At 46.9% G+C, this 20,033-nt stretch overlaps 1 protein-coding gene across 4 annotated transcripts in view; it reads right to left on the bottom strand.

Moving 5' to 3' along the window:
- MGAT5 (alpha-1,6-mannosylglycoprotein 6-beta-N-acetylglucosaminyltransferase) overlaps positions 1–20,033 on the bottom strand; it is a 353,367-nt gene that overhangs the window by 32,846 nt on the left and 300,488 nt on the right. For all 4 annotated transcript variants that reach the window (XM_053596771.1, XM_053596769.1, XM_053596772.1 and 1 more), the window contains 2 exons: positions 9,656–9,805; positions 418–564 (listed from right to left, as the gene is read on the bottom strand). In XM_053596771.1, the coding sequence (XP_053452746.1) occupies positions 418–564; positions 9,656–9,805 (297 nt within the window). The remainder of the gene's footprint in view (positions 1–417; positions 565–9,655; positions 9,806–20,033) is intronic.

Genomic DNA, 20,033 nt, shown 5'->3' with positions numbered 1-20,033 from the left:
AACAAACCAGCCCCAAGATATAGCTTGTTTCTTGGGGTTGATGGTTCTTTGAAAACTCTTACCATGGAGAGATTTTCCACATGCATTTGCTGCTAACTGACCACTTGAGCTCCTCATTCCCTGAACACCACGCATTCAGAAAACCAGGGTTCAGCTGGAATCATAAGGCTAGAATGTATGTGTTCACAGTAAGATACAACTGAAGCAGAACGAAGAGATCAATTACTTTGTGAAGGCAGATGGAGATTCAAATTCTGGGCCTGCCACTGACCAGTGAGTGATGTGATCATCTCTCTGAGCCCCGGCACCCTCACCCTCCCATCCAACCGTGTTAAATGACATTAAGACTGGCATTAGCACTGAATAAATGGCTGTCACTCCTATTATGGGAAGTAGAATGATTTGATGGACACTTACCTCTCTCAGAGTTGGCTTGCCAATGAAAAAGTCTGTGTTTTTGCTGCTTTTGGGTGGGTTGAACTTGGGATTCAGAAAAGCACATCCATTTGCAATAGCCTCCAGGGGAGCTGGGCCCTCGTAAGGGAACCCAAGTCCAACGAACAACTGCAAGACAGAAAAACAAAGGGTTTAAACACGCCAGTCATGATGGGCGTCCCTAGCTCAAAGGGGGCGAGTCTGCAGAACAGTCCTGTGTGGACGGCGCCTCAGAGATTCTGGAAGGGTCCAGGCCCTGGGGGATGGGGCACAGAGAAGTCAGCTTACACCAGGATCTGAAAACCATAACCAGGGACATTCAAAGTGCTCAGGTAGCTGTTCAGCTCACTGGGCTCTCCTCTGCTAAGAAAGTAAAGAAGTAATGTTGGGGAGCAGTGAGCGGGTAGGGGAGGTCAGCGTATTAACAGAAAAACAAACAACCACCACTACTAAGACCCAACAATAATCTTTCTGTTACTCACCAGGAGACATGACTGGAAAAAACACTTGCTTAATGACACAGAAGGTTTCTTCATTGAACCAAAGGAACAACAGGCCCTTTCAGGGGCTCTGGGCGCAGGGACAGAAAGGTCACTTGGCGGTTTGATTACAGTTCAAATGGAGCCGCTTTTCAGCGAGAGTAGGTCAGTAAACATGGGTTTTTCATAATGGGATTTTCACGCGGGCGGGGGGACACCAACATCTTGGTTTTCATTCCCCCCTTCCGTGGGGAGTGAGGGTGTAGTTTGCTGAATCAGCAAGCGGTTGCTCCCCTGCCCAGCAAACAGACTATGTGTTTCTCCAAAACAGACGACAGATGGCAGCAACGACACGTTCCCCAAGTGCTCAGAGCACCTGCGGCAGCTGGTGGCCACGGTGACAAAGGGGCATGCTCAGCACTGCCGATTCCTGGGTCCAAAACTGAACTAACACCTCCCAGAAATGCCTTGCAGGCACCCTCGGCTCGGGGGGACTCCTCACCACCGAGGACCCAGCGTCACTGCCGGGCAGGGTCCAGGCTGGGGACCCCGCTTCTCCCTCCCCGCCCGGAGGAGCCCGTTAGGAAATCGCCCTAGGCCCCAGAGGCACATTAAGAGACAAAAAGTAACCGGCCCCAGGGCGTCGTTTCCTCCTGCTGTGGTGCGGAGGAACACCCACGCGGCAGCCCCCGGCCTGAAGGAGAACGCTGCGTCCGAACCGGATCAGCCTGGGATTCTCCTTTCGCCAGGCCAAGCCTCTGGGCTCCCTGGGCAGCGCCGCAAGCTACAGAATGTCGGGGCTGGGAGCTCCGAACCAGGTGGCCCTGCGCGCAGCACACGTCTGACAGACTGGAGAACCACGCGGCTCTGGAAGGAACTGTGGAGCAAATCACTGCAATCTCAGGTTTTCTGGAGATTAGTCCCAATCTTACTAATTTTTGTTATACACAGAACCCAGTATTTGAACTTTTTGGGTTTTTTTGTTTGTTTGTTTTGTTTTGGAGAAATAACCTTTCATGTCCTACAAACTTTGAGATCACAATCCTAGAAACATCCACAGGGGAATGGGTTGGAGACACAAGCAGCTGAGAGAGGCTGGCAGAGCTGGGCCATTTCCCTTCATGGGCGAGGAAAACGGGGTAGCCAGGAGCTTGGAAGCTGTAGGGTAAAGGCAGTATCTCCTGTTATGGTTCTTACTCTCCCGACACAGCTAACAGAAATGACACTGTCTTACGGGGCATGGCCTGGACATGTGGCTGAGCGGTGGGGGGGAGATCTGACAGCTGCAGGAGAAACAGACCCAAATGGAGAGATGTCCCAGGACGGTCCCGCTTTATTAAATATGAAGATTGCAGGGTGCCTGCCTCAAGGCTTTTGATCTCTGTGACCTGTCCCCCCCACCCAGACTTTGGAGAAGAGGTATCAGCTTTCAAGGAGAAAACACATGACCTCAGTCAGGCTGTGGCTGGGCATGAAATAGCACAGGAGTCCAGATCTTCTTGCCTCTGAGAAGAAAGGTGCTGGAAGATGTAGATCAGGGTCTCTGTGAGTTCAGCCAGAGACCTAGAGCCTGCAGTGTTTCCTGACCTCTGCAAATCAGGGCCTGCCATGAAGTGCTGATACCTTCATCAACTCCAAACTGCAAAGCACAACTTTGGAGAAATAAATGCAAGCAGTACAATGTTGTCTATTTAAATAGAAAATCTTGGGAAAAAAATTAATTAGCTCCTTTAGACCAATCTGAACCCATTAATTAAAAGGATTTGAGGCTGTTGCTTAATGGACTTGAATGTGACCTAGGTTTAATTATATCTGAATAACAACATGCACCATCTCTTCTGCCCTGTGGGTACCAGAATATTTCTGTACACATAAAATAAACACATACTGGGCTAACTCTCCCAAGCCTTATGATTTTAGAATGAAGCTTAAGCAAACACCACACAATTTCTTGGCAATAAGTCTTTTTGTCACACTAATTAGGATTGCAGGAAATGCATCCCTTACAAACAGCAAAATAACAGTTTTTTGTCACTTCTGTCAATAAACAATTTTTTTTTCTTTCTTCCTGTCTACTCATTACCTCTGATGTTACAATGGAGCAGATGTATTAAGGACAAATAGCCCATTTGAGGTTTGAATGACAACAGGCAGAGAGAGTTCACCTAATGGCATTTGGTGAAGATCCACGTGCTGATGACCTTGCCACATATTGGTACCTTAACGACACTAAATTGTTTTTCCCTAATCCCCTGCTTTCCCCATCATTCTGCCTTTGCATGGAAGCAAGAGACACACTGCAAGAACGCTCTCAAAGTGCCAAGGTTTAACTCTGCTGGAGAAAACTGGCCATATTTTATTTCTACTCTACCTTGTTTTTTAGAAGCCCAGAATCTAGCAAGGATATTCCAGATGACAAACTATTTCCATGGCTGCCATTCCAGCTCTATCAATGAGCATTCCTGAACAGAGGGATTACATGCTCTAAAATCAAATTTCTGAACTAATGCCAATCAAGAGAACAGATGAAGCACCATACATTTTATTCATGGCATAGCATCAGGACAGTCCTACACATCAACAAGGAGTCCAGTAAAACCATTCATACTTTTCCACCTGGTGAAAGAGAAATGAAATCGTTTTAAACTGCTAAGGGGAGTAGGATTCTTAACAAAGAATCCTTTAAACATGGATAAAGGTAGTTTTTATACAAGTGTTTTCACTCTTGATGGGGATCAAAAATATCCCAAAACAGGAGAAGCATACTCAACACATATTTTCTAATTAGCTTTGATTAGCAAACTTGGTGGAATTGCTTGGCAGGGAGGCCTGAGCAATGGATCAACCTCAGCCCACCCAGTGAATCTATTATTGGCACAAAGTGACCAGAGCAATGTGGTGATGACACCACAGGCTCTGGAATCAGACCAGGGATTCAAGTCCTAACTCCTTCATTTTCCAGTCCTGTAACTGTGGCAAACTGCTAGATGCCTCTGTCTATGGATTCTGAGGCCCATGTATAATTTCTTCTCTGTAGTTGTAGCACCTTGAGTGAAGGTAACCCAAGCTCTCTAAATCTCAGTCTTTTCATGTATAAAATAGGGAAAATAATAATGCTTTATTTATTTCACAGGGTTGCTATGAGGATTACATGAAATATTACAAGGAAAGGATATATGCCAAGCTTCGTAAACGTTAAGTAAATAGTTCCCCAAGTTCAAACCCAGATGTAACTGCGTGTAGCCGCAATCATGACCTTCTCTCCTTTCACTGGAGTTTGGGTGTGTGCGAGTTCAGTTTGTGGGTTTTTACAGAATGTTCAGGGACTGCATGTGTATTAATGAGTTCTCACTGTTTCATGATGTACCGAGAATGAAAGAAGAGGAGGGACATTTCACCAGGAGAGAGAGATGTGATGACAGAGACTGCCACATAGGAAGGCCAGTCCCGTGAGTCACATGTCATTGCTAAGCTTTGCTTGTTTATCCTTCCTAGTGATTGGGTATCATTATATTTCTAGTAATAGGTATCCCTTGTATATATTTGAAAAGAATCCACATGATGGTTATGGAGAAAATGTATTTTTCTGAACTGTGATGCTTTCCTGTATCTCAAAGGGTCCCTTCTCGGGCCATCTCTCTTCCCTGGGGCATCTGAAGCTGAAGGAAGAGATTAGCAAGTGGCCAGATTCTCTCCCATCCAGGTTAGCAACATTCTCCCAACAGCTCCACGAGCCCCTGACTCACAATAGCTAAAGACTCTAGGGAAGAGCCGGAAGGAAGACAAAGGCAAAGACCAGGAGAATTGTCCAGTGTCTTCGAATACCCAAAGTCTGTCAAGGTTGCCTGCTAAACCAAAGACTATTTCCTGGAGACCAGCTAATTGGGGTCGATTCTCTGACTATGCCCAGTTACCTAAATGCCCTTTCAGAAACAACAATAAAAACTAAACCACCGACAACAGCATCACCAAGATAAAATGTTACCAAATTTCGGTCACTTGGGAGCTTCAGTACAAAATCAAATGCATTATAATCCACACAGTAAATTTATTAACTTGGAGTAACAGAATATTTGTATAAATTGCAAATTGTAGAGGCGGGACATGTCCAGCAAGGCCAGCCTGAAATGCTAACAAATGAAAGTCCACTCAAGCATCACCTCCTGGTGTGGGGAGCCTTCCCTGACCCCTGCTTTCACACAAATTCCACACCAGGCTGAGCCCTCAGTTCCCAGCATGGAAACAGCAGAACAGGCTGCTTCCCCACGGAAACCCTGGCCTCCATTTAATATTAGGTTATAACAATACCAAGATCACAGGATTTTTGTAATAGAGAAGATTCACAGAAAAGGCTTAGCACAGGGCCTGGCACGCAGCAAAGGGTGGAGATAATAGAGATAATGGCTGTTCTGTGACAGTTAACCCCACGGGCAGGTGTACCATGGCAGCATGGATGCGTTAAACTGTGACCAACACAGCTCCCATCCTCCACAGTGGGACCACCTCAGTCATTTCATTGATTTCATGAGTCACAGAACCCCATTTTTACACAGCTGAATTTTATGTCAGGATGATTCTTTTCTATATTACTAGTTCTGCTGGAGGACTTCTCATGTTGTTACGGTTACCTGTCTACTTTCTCTACGCACACTTCTATGTTCCTTGTGGGCAAAACTGCCTGAGTCACCCCTGTGTCCAGAAGGCCTGGAAACATCTAGTTTTTAATACATATTTGCTGGGTAAATGAGCACAAGAATAACTGTTAATAGATTTCCTCCCCAGTCAGGGTCTGAGAGTGGAGGTTGAGCATGCTTGTGTGTATTTGGGTATGGGGATGAGCTTTTGCCCTGGCCAAGGGGTTCCTGAGTCACACCACCATACCCTCCTCACTTTACACACATATATGGGGAGTGAGGAGTGGAGGCACACCTCAGGGCCATTTCCCCCATCCATATGACATGAGAATGCTTTAAGGTACAGCTCACTAGGAGGAAACCCGAGTGAAATGGCTGAGGGCAAATGGGAACCAGTGCCTAAAACAGAAGATGGACTACTCCTTTGAGTAGGCAAGCTCTTGGGCTATGACTCCCAAGACCTGGAGACAGGGACATCATCACGGAGAGGCAGGTGCCGGGTATCAGAAGGGCAGGTCGCTTGCTGGGCAGATCTTGGAGATGTAGGCACACAACTCATGAGAACAGGAAGAAATTCCAGAGATCTCATATGGCTAGTGGGTTTCATCTTGACCCCTTCCTTCATTCTCCACATGATTATCTAAATGCCTCGATATGCCAGGCAGTGTCCAGGCACTGGGAGTACGCCTGGACACAGGGTAAGAGAAGCCTCTCAGCCGTCATGGAGCTGCACGAGTCTGGTTCTAGCAGTGGTGGTGGCCTCTAGGCTGGAGTTTTTGAGAGAGCTTTGACAATCACATCCAAATCCAGCGGGAAGAGCCATAGTTGATTACGGATGGGGGTGCGTGTGGGGAGAGTGTGGTCAGGTGTGGAGATGGGATGGGTCGGGGGGAGCACAGACTGCACACCCCCCAGGGCTATCCATCCAGGCCTCTGGGCGAGTCTCACGGGTAAGTTAATAAGCTGACACAGTGGGGAAACAGGATGGTCAGGACCCAACTGAATATTGGAGGGGGAGTGACAGGAGGTTGGGTAGAGAAGGGGCCATTAACAGCAGGGGCGGCAGCGGCTTGCCCTGGCACGGCCAGAATTTGTTTCCATCTGTAGAAAGGGAGGCACCTGGCCCAGCTCACGAATCACTCTGGTGAGCTGCAGATGCTCCTCCCTCCCAGCGTAGGACTTTCATGCACTATTCAATGTGGTGCAGGAAAAAGGCGCTTCCTAAAGGAAGACTAGGAAGACGGGGGCATGCAGAGGTTAAAACTAGGAAGGGGAAGAAAGAAACCATATTAAAAGAGAAGATTTAAGCCAAAAATATAAACATGCCACCCTCACTGGCTGGCTCAAATTGTACTCCTAGAGTCTGCTGGACCGAATGAGTCCTCTGTGGTCTTCTGATAAATCATCCATCCAAACTTATATCCCCGTTAGAAGGGTCCCAACAACTTCACAGCTTTTTTGGATTCAATATTAGTATAACATTGAATTCCTTTGGTCTTCACAGGCTCCCTGAAGCAAGAGTCTGCTAATGATGCTGGCCGGCACCCCTAATGGCATGCCAGGACAAAATTCTGCTGAGCAGAGGGTTTCCTGGGCTTGGCACAGAGATTCAAAGATGGCTTGTAAAGAAAAATAATGAGTCAGAACTGATCAAGCATCAATCATTTCTGGCTTTTAACCTCTTGAGGAGACCAGACTTGCTTCTCTAGCAGTAGTGAGTTGGAGGAGTGTGTGAATCCCATTCATTCTGCAGACATTTGCTTCTCAGCAGCCCCAGTTCTCCACTCCCAACATGGATTGGAATAAATCGCTTTTAAATTGCTCAGAGACACAGATGAAGGAGTCAGAGGCAGAAAGGGTTATAAATGCAGAGCCTGACTAGTCTTTCGTGTCATTATTTCATGCATCTGAGTGCTTGCTGCTGTGCCCTGGGCACAGGGGGTCTCAGCGAGCCACTATCTCAACCTCAACCTTGTCCTCATCATATTTGCTGGCTTTTGAGCCATAATCCCATTCAGAGTATTTTAATATATTCTAGTCAGGTAAACAGGTAATATGTAACAGAATGAGTGACATCCTCTGAAGGCACCAGTTTTTCAAGGACGAATATATATGTCCTTTATGCTCAAAATTCAAGCTGCAATCCTTGGTTATCAGGCAAACTCTGATGTCACGGCCTGGGCCTTCCAGGTTTCTTCTCTTGTCCTCCCCTGGACATCAGAGATTTTAGTTTCAGCCTATTTCCTAGACTCTGACGGGGTAAATGAAAGGTAGGTAAGTAAGGGTTCTTTTAAAATTTGCAAGGCTGAGCAAGACATTCACGAGGCTGGGATAATGGGAGTGTGCGAGACAGTAATGACACACTGCTGAGAACCAGCTCTGCTAAATGGTATTTTAAAGGAACTTGAGCTTTTTCCATGATCCAAAATGGAAAAAAGTAAAATGAGGCAAATGGCAAAAACAGCACTGCCATTAAAGGACCCAGACATTGTGACGATTTTAAAATGTCAACCTAAGACAGGAGGTGATGGAGAGCAAACTGTGAAAATTGGGGAACGCACTTCACTGTGGAATAGCCACACAGTCATCAGGCTACACACGACCTTGTAAAGAAATTCACAAAAATTAGGACTTGGGCCAAGAAGCCTGTGACTTTGTCCAACTATTTTATTCACAGCATCACACAAATGACTTGGAAGTAGCAAAGATCAAATGCATTTAGAGATGGAGAAACTGAGCAAAGGGGAGATATATATTCTTTTGGGTGCTGAATGTCCACTAAATGCTTTTAAGTCTAAGCATTCATGAGTAGGGTATGCTTAGTATTGCTGTTAAAAAAACTCCTAACTTAGGGTTATCCCTGAGGCTTGACCCCTGCTTAGTGTAGCCAAGCCCAACTCTCTAGCCTATTTCCTCATGTTTAAAATAAAGTTAGCAATAATACCTGCCCTGTCTACCTCTTAAGGCTGTTGCGAGAATCAGAGGACAGTGCATGTGAAGTGCACACAGTGACTAGCAATGGCTGTTATGCCACAGAGGTCTATCGGCTCAACCTCTCTCCCCTAGTGTGAACATGAAAACAGTGAGCCAGAAGCCAGAGCCGAGAACTCCATTATGGGTAATGTCCTCCTCTACACCTTAAGGGAGGGACCTATGTGCTTTCTTCACTCTTTTATCCCTTGAACAATACCTGGGACATAGCAGCTTCTCAACAAATTCTTATAAAATTCACAAATCAGAGCTTATTGAGAAACATGTGGGAGCTTCTCTAATGCATTAAAGTGCCAGCCAATGCTTCAAGGTCAGACTCTAGTTTATCCACAAGTCTCTGAACTTCATTTGGTACCTGCATGATAGGATTACAGACCACAGTGGATTTTCCCCATGTCATCATGCTGCGGCTCAGCAAAATAACTCTCCATGTCTGGCCAGCTACCTGCACCACACACTGAACAATGCCTTATCTTGACAATCAGACCCTTGTTCCCTTATCCGATTTTATCTCCCACTACCTTCCAATAGTTAGACTCATAAATAGGTCACCTGGTCCTCTACCACCTGATTGTGAGTTCTGTCTGGGCCAAAGGCAAGGTACATCCATATCTTACCCCGCTTTCATCTTCTGCATCCTCCTGATGTGTCCCCTGGTCTTTGAGCCTATGGGGACTTTCCTCTCTGAACCTCGTCAGTGTTCTAGTAGATCCATGTTGAGTGGGGAGGTGTGAGGAAAAGCTGGGTAGGGAAAGTGAATGCTCACACAGCGATAACTTCCTGTGCAAGCTGTGCCTCTTCAGAAAGTCTGTCCCTAGAGGCAGGGCCTTACCTTTCCCATTGGTGGCCTTATCCTCAGCCCCTCGCTTGATACCTTGCAGACTAGCTCCTCAGTAAATATGTTTTTGACTAAATCAATGATCAAAAGCACAGCAATCTCCTTCCACAATTCACTGTCTTTTTGTCACCATTATTCTAGTAAATCACTGCTCCAAAACATCCTAAAGATAGGATCGAAAAGCAAACATAAAAGATACTGACCCCATTTTCAAGGACAACAGAAACAACTTGTGAATACATCCCTCGTGAACTTTTATCAAACTATGGAAAACTTACCTTGGTTTCTCGAAGAAGAAACTGCAGATCCCGTCCACTGAGGATACCATGGTTTTTCACGTAACTGGGGATATTCTTGGTGCTGGAGCCGTAAACAGTCGCATGCACTTCCATATACGTGTGAATTATGTCCAAGTAGATCTTCTTATTCTAAAGAGGAGATATAAGCAGAAGACATTTCTCTTTTCCTTCCATTAGCATCATAACCTGTGTCACAGAACAGACCTTTTCTACCACCTAGAGCCACAGAGAAGGGCACTCTTAACATAGAGATCACAGGAATTTGACAATCCTTTTTTTTTAAAAAAGGAAACCTATTCCTTTTTAAAGTAATCTGGCTGGATTTTGAAGGCAAAAATAGTCATATGGCTTCCTTACAATTCTGCAAAAAGAAACACATATGAAAACATGTTACTGAATACCAACCACAACTTATGGCCAACTGTTTTGAAGTATCATCCTTGCTTTGTAAATTATAAGGGACCCAGCAGTGGCTTTTGGCTTATCCCACTTGTAGGGAGGAAGTTTGGGGAAGGAAAACCCAGAGAAGGCAGTCAGTTGGACTGGAATATTTATCCAGAGATGCTAAGCTGTCCCCGAGGAACACAAACATCCCCAAGCTCTTGCCAACATTTCTAGTGATGATTAACTCGTGTTGTCAGAACTGGATCCCCCCTAATTCGGATCATGGGAAGATGAGAGTTTCCCACAGCTGGAAAGAAAATGAGACTATCCAGGTAGACAAAAGTAGAAAAAGATTACAGTAAATTTTAATGCCTTCTGAAACAACTCAGGAGTTTTACTTTTATTAGAAGCAAACCCCGATGCTTTTCCTGTAGTTTAGGCACTGAATTTTGAGACGCATTTTCTAAATCAAAACCACCTGTGAAGTGGAAGCAAGTTCACTTTTTCTACCTCTTCATGTCTCTGTGTGACTAAGTTGTACAAGCTGGGTTTTGTGGGTTGTTGTGTTTGGAAATTGGAAAGAGTCAAGTTCTATAATGTTTTCCAGTTGCAGAAAAGTGGGACAAGATTTCCCTATTCTAAGCCTGTTTTTGGACACTCCAGTCAAATCCAATAATAGCTGCTTTTGTGACTTACGACCACAAGGAACACAGGGAGGTGGCCCAGCAGCTGTGTGTAGGGGGATGGGAGGTGGGCTTTGGACGAGCCAGTTCACAATTCACCCTCTGCCTTGGTGCATTATACAGGACACTCAACTTTGGAGGAAACAAAGTTTCCAAAGGAGGTGTCACAAGTCTTTACACGACTGGGAAGAGAGCACAGTCCAGACTCTCCATTTTATGCACCAGGGTGACTGTTCACAACCAAGCAAGTCTGTCCCTACCACCCTAAAATGTGAATAAAAGAAATGCTTGGACTGAAGGTCCAATTCTATGCCATGTTTGGTGGGACTGCAAGAGGCAGACCCTTGCATTAGTGCAGCGTGAGGACGGAGTTTATGAACCACGACTTCCCATTTGTAGCTTGAGCCAAATGTAGTATTACCTACCTGGTATAAGTTAATGTGAAGGGTAACCCCTGCCTCTGTATCCCCACCCCCAACACTGGTGGTCAGCTTTGGGTATGTGTGTGACCTGAGGCGACCCATTCTTAGGCTGGCCAGCAGCCCAGGAATGACACCACAGGCTCAGCAAGGCAAAGGGAGCCAACCAGACCCTCTCTGGGGAACTCAGAATCCTGTACACAGGGAGAGTACTGCCAGATGGCCACCGGCTTTAGAGAAAAAAGGTCAATCAGTGCTGGAGTCCCGACAATTATGGGCCAGGTAACAAGTTCTATGGAAGCCAGTCACCATTGTTGGGGGCTGAAGGAAAGGAGAGAGAAAGGTAGTCGGTAACGAGAGAGACCCAGAGAGTAGCGGCAACTGGGACATCATCCCTGTGAGCATGGTGGGGTGGAGAGAGTAAGGCGCAAGTTTGGGAAAGGAAGAGAAGGGAGAAGAGAGTGAGCATAGGAAGCAGAGAGAAGAAAGGAACCAAGGCCCAGACCCTCACCCCACCCGGTTCTGGGCCCACCTGCGGCCATTCCCCATCTCAAATCTCCAGGTCTTCCTGGGTCCTTGTAATAGCAGCAACTACCCAAACTCTACCCAGACCCTTATTTTACTTCAATTACTCCCAGTAGATTTCAATTGTCCTAAAGGTGGCTTCTGTGGACATCTCTCTGGCCTTAAAGCAGGGATGGAGGTGGGGGTGGGACACACATCTCTCCTTTATGCAAAAGGAAACATATCCCACCCTGAGAGAAAAGCTCCAGCTGCCAACTCATGAAGATGCAGGTCCCTAGGCCCCCAGGCTAGGTCTGCGATGAACAGTCCTGGACAAAACAGTCACTGTACACAGACTCAAGATTAGGATTCCCTGACTAAATGCCTGAAAAAGGAATCTGCTGGGTTACATGTGTATTGCCATCAAATCCCAGAAAAGGGTGGGGCTCCTTGAATTATAATAAGGGGACACGTTCAGACAAATATAAAGAAGTCTATGGAAAAACTAATGAGACCTATGAACTTAACTAACATGAAGCATGATAAAACCTGAAAGTAGGCATTACCTTCAGAGAGGATTTATGTATTTCACAGATGAGAAAATGCCAGCAGGTGATTAAAGGAAAAAAATGTTTCAAGCGTAATTTTAACATTTGATGTTGATGTGACAATTAGGTAATTTCACTTCACGTCTCTTGTTGCTACTTGTCAGAGTTCTGTAGAAATCTGGCAGGAGAACCATGCTACCTAATCCAGGTAGAGGCGTCGGAAGAGACTCTAGTCCCGAAGTTAACATTCACCGGAAGCTAAAGAAACCCCAAGAAGTACCCTTCAGCTCAGATCTTGGTCCTGAATTTCAAATACCCAACTGCCTCTTGAACCTTTCCACCCGGTGTGCTTCAGCCACTGCCGACTCAACAGGTCAAAAGAAAACTGCTGCCCTACCTGGCCAGCACCTTCCTCCTTTGCTCCTCGGCTTAGCGGCTGGCGTCATGCTCCCACCCAAGCACCTGCACCAGAATCATGCTGCCATTCTGCCCCGCTATGTCCCACCAACATTCACATTGAAATAGTCACAAGTCCTGTAGATCCTGCCTCTGTAATACCAATCTTCCTCTCTAGGCCCTGATCCTCATTCACCTGGATTATGCCAGGACTAATGAGCATCTGAATACTCCTCCCTGTGACCGAGAAGGTAAAGCAGCGGTGCTGACTGCAAAATAATTTGTATGGTTTGATGCTATTTTTGAAAAGTTTTGTAACCATTCAAAGTGATAATATGCACATGGGCAATGTTTAGATACACGAGCATAGTAAAGTACAAAAGTATACATGGGGACAATAGACACCAACTTCCAGAAACCGACTGACGGAGGGTGAGTGGGTCTTTAGCAATGTTAGTAACATATCATTTCTCTGCTAAAAAATATTCAAAGATGTTAGTACCTACGTTTCTGGGTAATGGGTATATTAATGTCTTTTTTAGATTTCTGTATATATGATATATTTCATAATATAAAAATTTAAAACATATGCAATCAAAAACATGAAAACTTGTCTAAAACTCTAAGGCTTGAACCACTGTCACACTTAGAGGGCTTAGTTCTTGCCATCAAGACAACCAAAAGGGATCCCCATTTCTCTTTCATGTATACTCTTATCTTGGGTGTTTAAGAAATATAATACTTGTGTTCTTAAACGAATGTTAAATGAAGGATGTTCCTGTGTGCCTTTACCCCCAACCATAGGATAGACCAAACTGGGAAGAAGGTACAGTACAGGGGTGGGGGCCCGTTCCGGCATATACCTTCCCATACCTTTTCATTATTTTTGTTATCCAAGCTCGGGGCAAAGGTGACACCATTGACCTGAGTGTCCCATTGATCTAAGATATCTGGATCAAGATCACTGCCTAAAAATCTTTCCTTGTCTGACTTAAGAGGCAAAGATCAAAGAAAATTATCTACTCCAAAAACTCTATCACCCACAAATCCCTCAAGAAGTCAAAAGGGGCTAGCCCAGAGTGTCACATACCAGCTGCAATCATTCCCTCTCCCAAAGGTTCCAGCTGAGCAACCTGCAGCTCCTAATGCTTCCAGTCTCTAGTTCAATTTAAATTCCGATTAAAAACAACTGAACTAACTGATTAAAATTTAAATCTACGTAAGCTCTCAGAGGGAGAGGAGGCGAGAGTCAAGGAGCAGTGCTGTCAAATGTCTCTGCTGTGGCTGGAGGCAGGTACATGGGCAGAACTGGAGATATTTAGAGCTTGGGTAGAAAGTGGGAAATAATTCAGTCTAAGCAATACTCCCTCTGAGTCCACAGCAGGGGAGGTAGAATGCAGAACCACAGAATCAGAAGCTCTTGCCCTAATTTCTTTTAAAACTTTTATTTATATGCAATAATTGCCTATTTATTTATTTATTTATTTTGAGACAGTATCACTATGTTGCCCTTGGTAGAGTGCCAGGGGGTCACAGTTCACAGCCACCTCAAACTCTTGGGCTTAAGTGATTCTCTTGCCTCAGCCTCCCAAGTAGCTGGGAATACAGGTGCCCGCCACATGTCCAGCTATTTTTTTGTTGCAGTTGTCATTGTTGTTTAGCTTGCCTGGGCCGGATTCGAACCCGCCACCCTTGGCATATGTGGCTGGCCCCGTAACCACTGTGCTAAGGGTGCCGAGCCTAATTGCCTATTTTTTAAATGCATGTTTTGTTACATGCATACAATGTGTGGGATGATCAAGTCAGCGTATTTAGGATATAATCAACCTGAGTATTTGTCATTTCTGTGTGTTGAGAATATTTTAAGTCCTCTCTTCTGGCTACTTTGAAACACAAACTGTGTGTGCTTGCTGACCAACCTCTCTTCTTCCCCAAGCCCCTGGCCTTCCCAGCCTCTGGTATCTACGATTCTACTCTCATCCTCCATGAGATCCACTTTTTAGCTTCTACATATGAGAACATATGATATTTGTCTTTTTGTGCCTGGCATATTTCAGGATAACCTCCAGTTCCATCATGTTGCTGCAAAGGACCAGATGTCATTCTTTTTTATGCCCAAACAGTATTTCATTGCATCTATATACCACATTGTCTTTATCCATTCATCCAGCGATGGATGGTTCTATAACTTGGCTATTGTGAATAGGGTTGCAATGAACACAAGGTTGTGGGTATCCTTTTGCTCCCCAACTTTTTTTAGCTGGTGTGTTAGGAATATATGCCATAGGAACATTCTTGGGCGAATGGCAGTATTCTGAGCTCTGGGCTGGAGTGGATGTGAGATATTCCCCCCCACCCCCCACCAGTAATACCTGCGTTCCCCAGTACAGGCACACACCATTTTCCCTTGTCCACATAGAACCTTGTGACCTGGTGAAGCAGCCCTGCCCAAAGTTGGTGGTGCCAGTGGTGAACCTGTGTGTCTGAGCCAGTGGGGGTCCTCCCTGGGAAGTGCTGGATGGGTATGGACAGCAGTGAGCCGCCAACCCAGGCTGCCCAGGCAAGCATGGGGTCTACCCCATGGAGGTCAGGTTCTACTGAGAGAAAAATGAAGTCCTAACAGAGAAGGCCCAGTGGGAGCGAGTACGCGCTGGTAGGTCTCAGTCTACAGCTCAAGTCATGTCTGAGCCCAGGTGTGCCCCTTCCCTTCCTCGCTGGGTTCCGAGAGCTGGCCAGTCTGTGTGGCCTAAAGTCAGGCTTGTGTCACTTGTGGCCGTAAGAGTCCTGACAAGTGCTTTTGGGATCAAATGCTTTATTTTGACCACTGTGGGTTGGGTTTTGAATCATTTTTAAAAGTCCAGGTTGAGCATCCCTAACCCAAACATCTGATATGCTCCAAAATCCATAACTTGAACACTGACATGACATTAAAAGAAAATGCTCACTGGAACATTCTGGGTTTTGGATTAGGGATGTTCAACTGGTTATGTTTGCAAATATTCTCAAATCTGAGCAAAAGACTGCAATTCAGAACACTTCTGGTTCCAAGCACTTCAACCTTCTCTGCTCCTCAGTAAATACAGAGATTGGCCCACTACATGGTTTTACAAAAATATAATGAGGAATCATAGTTTTTCTTGAAGAAACGCCAGGACCTAGAGTATGCCCAGACTCGGACCAGACACCAGAGTCCTCTGCTGCTACTGAGACGTAACTCCCGGAAAGGCTGCGGTTGAACTCATCAACTGTACTGAGCAAAGACCCCATAAATCTTCCCCAACTACTGGCCTCCTTCGCTGGCTCTGGCATTCACCCCTCTCGCACGAACCGCTGCGTCCCCTCTGGGCTCCTGGTCTATGTGGTGACACAGCCTTAGGTGCCGTCCCGGACTTCTGACTGCCTGCTCCTCTTCTCAGCCACACTTGCCCAAGCCAGGCTACCCTCCCTGTCAGATAGGGTGGGGTCCCCCTCGCGGAGCAGCACCCCAGAACTACAGGGGCTTTAGCTCCGAGGTGAACCAAGGCTATGGGAAGGAGCAGGGCAAGTAAGATTGTTTTTTTCTCTTGCAGACCATGCCCCAGCGGATTTCCTCCTTGCAAGTCTTCAGGAGGATCCAGACCATCCACTGCGCTACTGTGTCCATGCGGCCCCCGGTGAAGCGGGAGCTGGCCGGGTCAGCACTGCCACTGTGTTACCTTGTACTTCCCAGTCCCCTTGCCCTCACTTATCCCAGGTTTGCACCTCCTTTGTCAGCCATCGGCCAAGACACATCACTAGGCTCTCACCTCTTTAAACCATCCTCCTCATTGCTGCTAAGTTCCAAAACTGAAGGTTTTATTCCCTTGGAACATGCCAAGGTTCCTCATGGCTGCCGGAGTGGGAGACCCCCTGCTCAGCTCTGCATACAAGACCCTCCACAATCTGGGCTTCTGCAAGCAAGCTCTCCAGCCCTGGTCCTGGTTACTCCCTCACCTCCTCTGCTCATGGTCGGCCTCCCTAACTTATCCCTCAGTCCCAGACCTCTCTTGCTCTCTCCCAGACACACAGCCTGCCATTGCTTTTGTCAAAATGCCTATCCTTCTGCCCTCCTTTTCTCCTGAATGGATTCCTTCCTCTCCATCAGTGGTTCTCAACCTTCCTAATGCCGTGACCCTTTAATACAGTCCCATATGGTTGGGGGTCACCACAACATGAGGAACTGTATTAAAAGGTTGCGGCATTAGGAAGATTAAGAACCACTGCTCTCCATCCTTTCCAAGCTGGCAGTCCTGGATCCACTAGGTGAAGATCATTGCCCCCTCCTCCATGCTCTGTCTCCCCGCTTGGCCTCTGTGGGCTGTGCAGTCACTGGGCTAGTCTCCGCAGGGCTAGCCACAGAGCAGGGGCTCAGCAAACACATAATGGCTGGGTGAGAGGGACAGAGAGGGCACACAGCCATTTACAGGTTTGCGGAGAAGACGGCTCTTGGGCACGGCCCACCAACCCCTTCAGACGCCCTCCAAGGATCTGCCCATCCACCCACCCAGCTCCAGCAGCCAAGTTCTTCCAGTGCACCTGGCAAATGAGCTTCAGGCCCATCACTACCTACGGGCATATTCCAGTGGAACAAAAAGGAGAGCTGCAAACCTCAAGAGGTGTATTGTATACCTGCTTCATCTTCCTTTTAACATAGCAGCGGAGTATAGGGTTTTCTCTCAGGAGTTGTGAGGTAAGACGAAAGAAGGGAGGTGGAGAGAGAGACAAAGAGAAGCTACCTCATCTGTCTGCTCTTGAAGTCTAAAATTCACCAAGGATGAAACATTCTTTTATTCTAAGGTTAGAGGTAAGTTCTAACAAGCAAATCTCTATGAATTTCAGCAGTGAGGTAGAAGTAATTTACATTACAGAATGATTTAAAGTCTATGCAGACCTTGGCTCATTTATCTCAAGCAACCACCCAAGGTCAAGGTGGGTTTATGCAGAGAGGTTGAGGTGTATGTCCTTGCTACGTCCCACCAAAGCCTTGAGAGCTCTGGAAGACCCTCAGAAGTAAAGATTTTCTAAGCCCGTTTAGCCCTGCTCCCTCCCCCTTCCCAACCTGTTACCTCTCTAGGAAAAAAGATGGTTCTCAGTTCTGACAGTGGGAACAGAAAGAGGAGCCCTGCTTTCTTCTCTCCAGCCTTGTTTGTGGTCCCCCTGTGGGCCCTTTGATGTTCTGAGCTCCACACTCACTCCTGACTTGACCTCAGATCGTATAAACTAGAACTCATTCAGGGCAGCTGCCAAGTAGCTGTACATAGGCTGGGCTCTAGATGATACTGGGAATTCAGGGACCTGGCTGTCCAGGGGGCAAGTGAGAGGGAAGGACAGTCACAAGCTCACTGCTGGTCATTCTCCACTGTCTCGTCAGGCGAGAGTCTTGGTCTCTGGTCCAAAGACATTGAGAGATCTGGAGAAAAATGGGTAGTGCAGAAAGATCGGTGAGCCCTGCCTTAGTAGCTTGATGGCAAATTTCTCATCCCTAAATGGGGATAAAATCGCTTTACAGTTGTAATAGACACCTATTTCCTATGCAGTGTTGAGCAAGAACTGGGAATAAAATGAAGAGCTGTTTCAACATGTGCCCTTATTTTAAAAAATACTGTGCTCATGCTGCTCCCAAACCATACAATGGGCGAGCTAGATATAAGAGAGCACGCTGAGGCGGCTTAGTGCCTTCACCTCACTGCCCCACTGCAACCAGCACCCACACCTCTCCAGATCTCTCCATCCAACCTGTCAGTCTGGTTCCCTGATTCCCAGCACTTGTTTTTCAGGGTTTTCTCTGCCCTGGCACCAGAGCTTTCTGCCATTTAATGAATGCCTCTTATAGGACCCTGGGGAACCACCAGCCAGTCTGTGAAAATAAGAAACCCTTTGACATGACCTCCTTTCTGCTTTAAGAAGGGCAGGAGGGCTTCTCCCCAATGCAAATACAGTCATTTATGGATAATGATGCCTGTTCATCAAATGATGGACGGAGTCCTGAAGCAACAAAGCCCACCAGCTATGCTACTGTGCAGAAAATAGGCTGGAGGGCTACAAACAGACTGCCAGGGTCCAAATGTGTCAGCAGACTCCCTGAGCTCTCCTTGTCAGCTGTATCTGGGCAGTAACTGCAGAAAACACTGTTTAGAGACAGAAAGCTGTTGCGGGGGAAGGTTAGGAAGACTAAGAGGCTGCCTTGGCAAGACTGAAACTGCATGTTTTATAGGACCTCCATGAGGTCGGTGAGTCCTGCATTGAATGGACTTGACCTGACAGTCTCATCCTTTCCTGAATGAGAGGAAATGCGGTCCTGATAGGCCCTGGCCAGAGGCAATCAGATGCTGTTTAAAAGGAAAGCAGAGCTGGTACTATACAGGACCACCCTGTGAAAGTCTCCAGGGAAGAATTCTGGACTGTTGGAGCCAGGTGCAGCCTCAGTAAGGAATAGCAAGGTCACTCCGGTGGTCAGTGTGATGGGGCTTCTCCTGATAGCTAAGGCTAGGAACCCAAGGACAGGAGCTGAGCACCCCAGAAGTGAGCAGCCAGCTTTCCTCTATGTGGGCAAGGGCATGACAGTCACCTGGAAGAGGTGCAGGTCACCCACCCTAAGACAGGAGGGATGTCCTTTGGGGGGCTGTTGGCCTGTTCCCCAGCTCTACTTGCCAGGAAAGGGCCTGGGGGGGGGGATCACTTGGAGAGTTTCATGTGCATTGCCGGGAACTCAGGGGCACATAGATTAATGCTGGACCAAAGCCTTGAAATAGCTCAGGGCAGAGACGGGGTGACTTGGGTGTCCTAAAGAAGTCTGGAGCAGGGCCAGCTTGGGAACAGCTAGAACATCTGGAGTTTCTCAAGGAGACACAGATGATTGTGCTCCCCTTGAGTGCAGGCGAGGTGTACACTGCACAGAAGGTTGCCCAGCAGGGTCCTACTGAACCGGGCTCTGCCATGGGGGCTCCCAGGAGCTGAGAGGGAGCGACACCAGTAGCCTGAGGGGACATGCTGCTGTACTATAGGTGAGTGGTGCATGGGGGCAGGGGCAGCAAGGATCCACTGAAGTGTCAGAGAAAATCTGCATTCCACACGTGCTGAGCCCAGTGGGCACCAGCACCAGGCAGCACCAGTCATACTCAGACAGGAATGTCTACCTTCACCCCCCCAGCCCCCACACCCGTGTCCTGGAGGAACTACCAGTGGCCGTATCAGGGGACAGGAAAATGGCAGACACACACCCCATCCCTACTTCAGGCTTGGAGGAAGAAGCAGCACTTGGCAGTAGAAGAACTTAACTTGAAATGATGTTCAGAGTTTCCATTATTAAATCGAGGCCGATACTTTATTACACTCAGATTCTTCTTTAAACTAAAAGTAACAGAAGGATTCTTTTTTTCTAATGTAAGAGTTATAGGACCTGCCC

Source organism: Nycticebus coucang, chromosome 7, assembly GCF_027406575.1.
Source record: "Nycticebus coucang isolate mNycCou1 chromosome 7, mNycCou1.pri, whole genome shotgun sequence".
Taxonomy (NCBI): Eukaryota; Metazoa; Chordata; class Mammalia; order Primates; family Lorisidae; genus Nycticebus; species Nycticebus coucang.
This window is presented reverse-complemented; position numbering and strand designations above follow the sequence as displayed.